The 9,491-nt window shown below is 56.0% G+C and overlaps 2 protein-coding genes across 3 annotated transcripts in view; one reads left to right on the plus strand and one right to left on the minus strand.

Moving 5' to 3' along the window:
* Nucleotides 1–7,951, plus strand: part of MAP3K3 (mitogen-activated protein kinase kinase kinase 3) — a 72,358-nt gene extending 64,407 nt beyond the window's left edge. For both annotated transcript variants that reach the window (XM_024130258.3, XM_028498406.2), the window contains 6 exons: nucleotides 527–718; nucleotides 1,260–1,408; nucleotides 2,031–2,162; nucleotides 2,649–2,778; nucleotides 3,147–3,324; nucleotides 4,526–7,951. In XM_024130258.3, coding sequence (XP_023986026.1) covers nucleotides 527–718; nucleotides 1,260–1,408; nucleotides 2,031–2,162; nucleotides 2,649–2,778; nucleotides 3,147–3,324; nucleotides 4,526–4,754 — 1,010 coding nt within the window. In that variant the 3' untranslated portion in view covers nucleotides 4,755–7,951. The remainder of the gene's footprint in view (nucleotides 1–526; nucleotides 719–1,259; nucleotides 1,409–2,030; nucleotides 2,163–2,648; nucleotides 2,779–3,146; nucleotides 3,325–4,525) is intronic.
* A 294-nt stretch (nucleotides 7,952–8,245) lies between these two features.
* Nucleotides 8,246–9,491, minus strand: part of LIMD2 (LIM domain containing 2) — a 6,250-nt gene continuing 5,004 nt past the window's right edge. The window contains exon 7 of the transcript XR_008619164.1: nucleotides 8,246–8,267. The gene's annotated coding sequence lies outside the window, so the exon portion shown is untranslated. The remainder of the gene's footprint in view (nucleotides 8,268–9,491) is intronic.

Here is a 9,491-nt window from a genome sequence, read left to right on the forward strand (position 1 = left end):
GTTTCCTTTATTCCTGAGGAACTGTGCCCAGGCTTGAGGCAGTAGAGTCAGGGTTTAAAAAAAAAAAAAAAAAAGAGGGAGGCTGGTATTTGTAGACTGATGCTGCCTCTGGGAACTCTGTCCTTTGTCTGAGTGCACAACGTGCTCCAGGGCGCCAGCTCTCCAACGCCCCCTTCTGCCTCACGCAGCAAACGGAATGGAGCTTCCTCAGAGGTTTAGGATTAGGATGCCAAGGAAAATAGATCAGCCGTGGATTGGCCCTGCGAGTGATGTAGGACATAGGGGCCAGCCCTATGCTTTCACTTTGGCTAGGTTTCCCTAAACCATCTGGCTGCTTGATAATTCCTGCGTTTGTCCTGATTCTCAGGATGCTTGAGACATTAGCCATTCTGGCACGAGTCAGGTGGGAGGGCAGATAGGTTCTGGAGAGCTCACCCGACTGGAGCTGCTGTTATGGCCCGGTTTGCACATTCAGCCTGTGGCCAGGGATCTGACTTGCTCTCGTCTGGCCCCTGCAACCCTTCAGGCAGAAGAACATTTCCCCGAATACGGCGTCATCAAGGCAACCTGTTCACCCTGGTGCCCTCCAGCCGCTCCCTGAGCACAAATGGCGAGAACATGGGCCTGGCGGTGCAGTACCTGGACCCCCGAGGGCGCCTGCGGAGTGCGGACAGTGAGAACGCCCTCTCTGTGCAGGAGAGGAATGTGCCAACCAAGTGTGAGGAGTGGGCCCTGGCCAGGTGGAGGCTGCTCAGGGGATGCTCAGACCAGCTGCAGGGCAGGAGGCCAGCGGGTCCACTGGGGCTGTTTGGCTCAGCAGTTGGAAGCTCTGGCCCATCCGCACCCAGTGGAAGAGCCCGAGGGTGGGCAGCAGATCCCCTGGACCTTAGTCCTCACTCCACTGTTGTGTGACAAACCACTTCTCTCTGGCCTTTAGTTTTTCCATGTTTAAACTGAAGAGCAGTCTCCTTAATCCCTGACATAATGAGATATTTGGGGACCTTGGAAGTATGAAGGTATTTAATCAATTCAGATGAACATTTAACCACTATTTTAGCCAATCCTCTGCTTCTCAGGCCTTGGTACTTAAGGTCTGATTGACCAGGGCACTGAGCCTGTTCCAGGTGGGCGTGGAGATGCTATGCTGAGAGATGTGATGATGCCGGGTGAGGGGGCAGCTCGGGCCTCTGTAGGATGAGGCGGGATATTGGGAACTAAGTGCACGCGCTCTAATGCTCTTTCCTCCTGTTCTCCTGTAGCTCCCAGTGCCCCCATCAATTGGCGCCGGGGGAAGCTCCTGGGCCAGGGTGCCTTTGGCAGGGTCTATTTGTGCTATGATGTGGACACAGGACGAGAACTTGCTTCCAAGCAGGTCCAGTTTGACCCAGACAGTCCTGAGACAAGCAAGGTACTGTCTTCCCCATGGTCTGACTTCCAGTTCCTCCCTCTCAAGAAAATACCTGTCTCGTTGCACAAATTGCTCGAGATGCTACAGGTTGCTTCTCCCATCATTCTTCCTCCCAAGATCCCTTGCTGTTGACCCTGGCCCAGGGGAGAGATTGGGTATGAGGAACTGAGTTGGTGCCAAAGTACCAAGCAACCCAAACTGGGAGGTGATGGCCAGTGCTACAAAGGGCAGTACCTGCCCCACCCTCACCAAACAGATGCCTCTCTCTCGCAGCTCTCAGACCAGGAAGGAGCCTGTCTTTGGAGCTTAGCTTTGGGTGTGACCTTCATTCCAGTTTGAGTGGACAAATACAGCAGTTATCTAAACTGCTTAGTTGTACCCACAAACCCGTCTCCCACCCCACTGTCCGCTGTCTTCCAGCATGGGAGTGCCACCATCCCAAGGCTTAGCCAGCATTGTGGACAAGGGCCAAACAGTTGAGAGAGTCCCCCCTTATCTCCAGCTGAAGTTCCCAAGGCAGACAGACTCCTCTGTGGCCACTGACTAGGGCAAGCTGAGCTGATCCTAGGCAGGTAGAACCAGGGCCCTGAAAGCCTAGGTGACCACTGGGCCTCTCCCCTAGGAGGTGAGTGCACTGGAGTGTGAGATCCAGTTGCTGAAGAACTTACAGCACGAGCGCATAGTGCAGTACTATGGCTGCCTGCGGGACCGTGCCGAGAAGACTCTGACCATCTTCATGGAGTACATGCCGGGGGTATGTGCCCCTGATGCATGTGGGACACACAAGAGAGGACCTCTCCTGGGGCTGGGGGCTGTGGAGGAGGGGTCCGTTTGACATGGGTCTGATTACCTGAGACTCCAGAGGCTCATGGGGGAAGGTGAGGCAGTGGCAGGACTCGGAGTCAGCAGGCCCTGCCTCTGGCTGCAGTGATGGTGTGGGATGAGAAGTGTCCCAGGCTACCCTCACCTGAGGCTTACAGGGCAGCTGCACTGTCCAGTAAGTACCGTCTTTACCTGGAGTAGACAGACCTCCCGTCTGGATTTGCGTCATCCGTTGCTTGAGGAAAGGACTGTCTCAGACTTTTCTCCAAGCTGCCTGACAGCCCCTAGCAAAGTGCCTGGCACATCACAAATGGGGATCGGAAGAATCACTCCTTTGCCGAATGCTGGGGGCTGGTAGTAGCCTTGCCTCTTCCCACCACCTTCCTGCAGTGACTCCCTCTGACTCCTGTGGCTTTAGGGCTCAGTGAAAGACCAGTTGAAGGCCTACGGAGCTCTGACAGAGAGTGTGACCCGAAAATACACCCGGCAGATCCTGGAGGGCATGTCCTACCTGCACAGTAACATGATTGTTCACCGGGACATCAAGGGTGAGCAGGGGCAGGCTGTGTGGTCCCCGTGACCTAGTTACTTGGGAACTTTCGACCTGGTCATTTTGAACTTTCTGAAAAGTGGAACCCTAATTGCTTCCTTGGGGGATTGGCATGAAGATCAGTTAAGCAATTTGGGAAAATACTGTGAAGTGCTCTGCAGATGTTGGCCATGGGGATGACGGTTTGGTGCTGTAGGGCTGAGGCTTCCCGTCACTAGCCTGTTTGTTCTGTGCAGTTCATGTCTAATTCATGGTAGCCCCCCATCCTCCCCAGCAGCCCTTTGACCTGGGAGGGAGAGACAGAGGGAGGATGGTGGAAAGTGCCCAGGGGTCCAGGGTTGCAGCCTCTGCCCTTTCATGCCTTAGGAGCCAACATCCTCCGAGATTCTGCTGGGAATGTGAAGCTCGGGGACTTTGGGGCCAGCAAGCGCCTGCAGACCATCTGCATGTCAGGCACGGGCATGCGCTCGGTCACTGGCACGCCCTACTGGATGAGCCCTGAGGTGATCAGCGGTGAGGGCTACGGAAGGAAGGCAGACGTGTGGTGAGCACTGGGGACGTGCTGGGACCCCATCTCCCTGTCTGGGCTGTAGTGGCTCCAACTTAGAAATGAGGCTTGGGGGCTTTGCAGTGTGGCAGATGGGAGTGAGAACACACCCCTGGCCAGCGAGGCCAGGTTGCAGGCTCCATGTGGGCAGAGGTGGTGGTGCCTGCAGCAGTACATACAGCAGATGCGCTGTGCTTTAACTCTGAATAGCAACTGTTTTGTTATCACTGAGAACTTAGGCCATGGAAAACATCCCTGATGTTTGCTAAATCCCTGAAAGAACTAGGATCCAATCTGGAGGCCTGTATCTGTCTCTAAACAGTAGCAGGCTTCCGCTCCCTCCTAGTGCTCAGGTGGCTTGCGTCTGCTCTACCTAACTTCATGTCCATCCTCTGAAAGGGCCTGAAAGTTGTGAGAGCATCACTTCCTCTTAGAATGGTACTGTGGTGGGATGAATAATGGTCCCTGAAGATGTCCACACACTAACGCCAAAGGGATTAGTAAATGTTACCTGTAAATGTTACCTTATATGACAGTAAGGCCTTTGCAGATTAATTTAAAAACCTTGAGATGGGGAGATGATCCTGGATTATCCAGATGGGCTCAGTATAAGCACAAAGGTCCTTATAAAAGGAAGGCAGGATATCTCGGAGTGAGCAGTAAGAGGTGACAAAGGAAACAAGAGGTTGGAGTGACGCAATGCAGGGGCCATGAAACAAGGAATGCAGGCAAGCCTCTAGTAGCTGGAAAAGGCCGGGTAATGGATTCTCCCCTCAGAGCCTCCAGAAGGAACCATCCAACTGACATGTTGACTTTAGCCCAGTGAGACTCATTTTAGACTTCCGACCTCCAAAATGATAATAAATTTATGTCACTAGGTTCGTGGTAATTTCTTACAGCAGCAACAGGAACTAATACCGTTATCTCAGAGCTCTTTCTGAACATGCTAAAGTGGTTCTCTTCCCCAATGTCAGGAAGCACCTGGGTGGGTGTAGGTTGATGAAGCCCACGTGGACGAAGCTGATGGGGCTTTGAAGCCTCTTCTGGCCTTGGGGACCCTCTACAGGGGTGTCAACCCTCAGCTTGGCCCATCCTGCCTCAGTGTGTTCTGGGAAGGGCACCTCCTTTCACAACAGTGGGCAGGGCAGCTGGGAGCCTGGGGCAGGTTGAGGGGGTGACACTGGGGTTCTGTCTCCAGGAGCCTGGGCTGCACTGTGGTGGAGATGCTGACAGAGAAACCACCTTGGGCAGAGTATGAAGCCATGGCGGCCATTTTCAAGATTGCCACCCAGCCCACCAATCCTCAGCTGCCCTCCCACATCTCTGAGCACGGCCGGGACTTCCTGAGGCGCATTTTTGTGGAGGCCCGCCAGAGACCTTCGGCCGAGGAGCTGCTCACACACCACTTTGCACAGCTCGTGTACTGAGCTCTCAAGGCCACGCTGTTGCTGGCCGCCCCCTGCTGCATGGGCGAGGGGCTGCTGTGGGGCTCAGCAAAATTGCTGCTTCTCCCAGGCAAGGCTGTGGACCACGGAGCTGCAGTCCAGCCAGCATTGTCTGTGCCCTTCTGCTGCTGGGGCCCAGAGCCAGGTAGGGTGGCTGCAGCCTCACGGACTGGGAGCCCCCAGCCTGCCAGACCTGAAGCTCCAGCGTCCTAAGCTCAGCCCAGAGGGGAAGGGGCTAGCAACAGCGTGCGAGGCGCCGTGGGCCCCACCCTCGGGACTGTGTCCTGACACCGCAGTCAGCACCAGACCCCAGAGAGTCTGGGGGCACAGGATGGACACGAGGGTCTGAATAGTGTTACTTTCATTCAGAGTGTTATTTTGTTTCTCCTCCCCATGTCTGGAGACCACCAGGGCATCTCTGGGCTGGATGAGCCCACCCAAGCCTGAGGTAAAGCCCAGCATCCCGCAGCCAATGGAAAGCGGAGGCCTGGGCTGCACTCCCCCTGGAGCCCCAGGCCAGCTTTGCCAGTCCCTTTCCTTTACCAAAGATGAAAGAAGCAAATGTTACGCTGCCTTATTCAGGGAAGGAGGAGCCCGTCCTGCCTGCCCCCATGACCCTGACCCCCTCCCACCCTCAAGCAGGGGCCTGAGATGTGGAACTGCCCCCACTGAGAGGGAGACCCAGTTTTGTCAATGCAATTGTCTCTGTTTTACAAGTTGGAGTCACTCTTATGCTGTACCCAGTTTCTAAACTGGAGACTTCGTGTGCCCTCTGGGCTCTGAGTACCCCTGCTGTGGGCTTGGGCCTTGGGCCAGATTGGAAAGAGCTGAAGGTCATGGCCTTTGTGCTCCTGGCCTGGCACCTGTTCCCCTCCTGGGGCAAAAAGGAAGACGGACAACACAGTGAAGGCATCTGAGCCAGCTGGCTACCCTGAGTGGGCCGTTCAGGGCAGCCAGGGGAGTCGTATCAGGCTGTCTGCGGGTTACGACCTGCTAGGCCAGAGCTCTCTATGATGCCACCGTGTCCAAAACTGCAAAGCTCTGTTCCTCCTTGGCCAGCCTTGCTCATCCCCATGAGGTCTCAGCCTCTTTCCCTTGTTGCTCCTATGGGGGAGGAATGGCAGCAGGGGTCAGGGAGCCAGTATCTCCAAGCAGCTTAGAGTTGGCCTTATTTACCTCAGCCTGGGCGCTGGTCCTTTCTTCCGGCCCCTCCCCTCCAAAAATGTGCCTATTGCTAGAGCTCCTCCCTCTCCAACACCCAGTTTCCTTGGGAGTTGTCATTAAAGGAAAAAAAAAGCCAGTGCCCAGGGATGGGTGTCTCCAAGGAGCTGGGGATTAGCGCCAGGCAGCTCATTGCCAGCCTTGCCCACTTCCCCACGGGCACCAGAACAAGCCAAAGCCTTCGTTGTATGTTGACGATGCACTTTTATGAATGTAGTTTCTATCGCTGTTTTTAGCCTTTTCACATCATGTAATGTGAGGCCTTGTACTTGTTAATTTATATCTCAGATCATATTTGATGGTTTTTATATATATCAATTCTAGACTGTTACAGGTGATGGACGCCTCAAGAGAGAGAAGAGAAAATGAAAGCAGCTGGTTTTGCAGGAATGTGTGTTGCACGGTGCCAGTTGGGCCTGGGCCCCCGTTTCCATCCTTTTCCCCCAGGGGCCTCTTGTCAGGCACCCCCAGGCGGGCGCTCTGAAGACAGTGAGCATGTGCTCCTGCCTCCACCTTGGCTCTTGCCCAGGGTGGGGACTGGCCCCTTGCCTCGACCAAAGCTGCCGACTGGCAGCTCGGCCTCTCCATGACCCTGTCCTGATGGCTGTAGCACTCTTCTTGGGCCCACACCCCCACCCCCTGACCCCCCACCAGGAAACGGCGTGGTGCCGGTGCCGACAAGATGAGACGACTCTGTGTCCCAGGTTCAGGCTCTCACAGAGCCCCACCCCACCCCCCACCCCCGGGGTCTTGCCGCACAGGGAATGTTTTTAAAAATGAATTTGCGAACAAGCCAACAAATCCTACACTCCAAAAAACCACGACCCTGATTTTTTGTGTGCCAAAAACTGTGGACATGCTGGCTCAGCATCCTCAGGACCAAGCTGTTGCTTAATTTTAATTTATTGTTTTTTTAATTAAATAATCCAGATGAAAAGTTGTGGGGCCCAGGATGGCCTGGCCCAAAGGATGTGAAGGGCCATCTCCTAGCAGCCCCAGGCTGGCTGTGGGAAGGGCCTGCCACCACTTGCTCATCATTCCGTGGGCTATGTCAGCCTTGGCCAGCCTGACACGGAGAGGCCAGGGCTGGGGACAGTCCACACTCCACCACCCTCCTGCCCCTCCTGCCCACCCCAGCTCTGTGTCTGTGTCTGAATTGTGGATCGTGCAGAAGAACCTGCAGCCATAGTTATTTTGACTATATCTTGACCGAGGGCTTGCAGTGCAAAGCCAGGCCAGTGTCGTGCATTACTTACAATAAAAGGGATCATTTATACCCAAGGGGTCCTGTGGCAGTGCTTTTGGTTGGGGGTGGGTGGAGGGAATAGGTGTTTACCTGGGAGAAGCTGGGTATGGCGCCTGGCAACAAGCTTGCCTCCCTTAGCAGATGAGACCTTGAAATGACTCCAAGAGGGGTCCTGGGATGGTGTGACTTGGCTGGTACCACTGCTAGCTCAGAAGTGGCTCCCTCTCTTCCCCCCATTCCTCGGGGCTCTGCCGAGGGTGGTTCTACAACAGCTGACTCACTGAGGTGGCACTGTCAGCTCACCTGACCCGAGTATCAATGTGGTTCAGTTTCCGGGAACTTTGTGGCATCCACTGGTCTTCCCAGCCCAGGGAAGGACTCACCTGAGTCGTATCCTTGTAGGGCAGGGATTGGGCACCTCCAGGAGCCACCTCTCTGATAGCTCCCCCAGGGCTATCTGCTGCTGTTACTTAGCTCGGAGCAGAGAAAGACCATCCTTGTCCCCATCTGAGGCCTCTGGTGCAGACGTTGGACCTGCCCCGAGTGAGGCTCTCAGCAGCCCTCCTCACGCTCTGAGGACCCAGGCTCGGGGTGCCAACTCTGCTTGCTGTTGGCTCTGCCATTTCCAGGGGCAACATAGCACAGTGGCCTGCCCACCTGCCATCGGAGTTTGAGGCCCAGCTCCCTGCCCTGTTCTATAGGGATGAGATCACTTAGGAACTTAGGACGTGTATGGGGTGGAGGTAGCAAATCCCCCAGGAGTCTTCCCTCTTGTTCCACCAATTCACACAGTCCACAGGCAGTTGGGGGAAATCAGGATGGTTGGGTCTGGGGCAGGACAGGCCAAACATCCTGCCTGTATTCTGCCGGGGTGGGGGCGGGGGAGGGGGTGGGGGCGGGGGGATCTTAGGTCCTCCAAGCTTGCCTTGTTTGCTCTGTTGTAAACTGTTGTCCCCTCAGAAGAGCAGACGAGCCGTTTCTCCTTAGACTGCTTGGGATGGTGACCACGGCTGCCCCATTCCCTGGAGCTTGAAAAAGCAGGAGGAAGAGGACAGATGATGGGGAAAGGGCACAGAGACTTAGGAGACCTTTGATACAAATTGCTGGATCTGCTGGTTCCCACCATGCCTTCCTGAATTCCAGGGCAAAAGGGGCTCAGATGAAGACTCAGCAAAGGGATTGTCTTGTACCCCAACATACTGAAATGCAGCGAGGCACAGCACCGTTACCCACTGACGGCCTGACCTTAAGCAACACAGACTGAGGGGCAAAGTGGAGTTCAGTCATCAGACACTCTGGGTTTGACAGCATGAAGACCTGGCTGGGAAGCGCACCCCCTTTTCTCAGGCTGCCCAGTGTTCATTCCCCTGACACCCATCACCATCAGCCCCACCACCACCAATCAAGGCCAGGGGTGCTTTGGGCTGACCCTGTCCCCCTTCACTTCCGTGTGGTGACTCTGTGTCCTTCCTGCCACAAAACCCCCCATCAGGCCACATAATACAGAGTCAGAATCTGTTGAAACGTGTTTAAAACAGGGTTGATTACAACAGTCAAAACCGGCAGAAATGGGAGAAGAGGGGAACATGACCCTGCCAGCTCCCCACCAGTCTCTGTGGCTCTCAGCCTGGCGGGTGCTTTAGCTTCTGCTGCTTCCGTGGTGTGGAATGGTCCCAAGCCCGAATGGGCGTGCCCTGCCTCGCCTTGGGGGGGGGTGGGGGTGGGGGTGGGGGTGGGAGGGCGGGGCTCTTCCACTTTCCCTCCCCTCCCCCACTGGGTCCTGGTGGGCATTTGGAGAGACCCAGCAGGGGGCACCCTGGCTCACCTTCCTGCAGTCTCCATGGCTCAGGACCAGGCTAAGGGCAGAGGTAGATGGGGAGACGTGGGGGCCACACAGGGCCCTGGGTGGCAGTGAGGGAGCGGGCGGGCCTCTTCCACTCTCCCTCCCCTCCCCCACTGGGTCCTGGTGGGCATTTGGAGAGACCCAGCAGGGGGCACCCTGGCTCACCTTCCTGCAGTCTCCATGGCTCAGGACCAGGCTAAGGGCAGAGGTAGATGGGGAGACGTGGGGGCCACACAGGGCCCTGGGTGGCAGTGAGGGAGCTTGGGACCCTGAGGGGGGCATGCTGACTCCTTGCTGGAGAAAAGGCACCTAGATAGGGAAGCTGGGTTGGGGGGAGCCTTCCCAGGGGGTCGTGGGGGTGAGGCGGGGTAGGCTGGAAGCAGCAGGAAGCGGGCTGGTGGGCAAAGCC

This window comes from Physeter macrocephalus, chromosome 14, assembly GCF_002837175.3.
Source record: "Physeter macrocephalus isolate SW-GA chromosome 14, ASM283717v5, whole genome shotgun sequence".
In the NCBI taxonomy this organism is placed as follows: Eukaryota; Metazoa; Chordata; class Mammalia; order Artiodactyla; family Physeteridae; genus Physeter; species Physeter macrocephalus.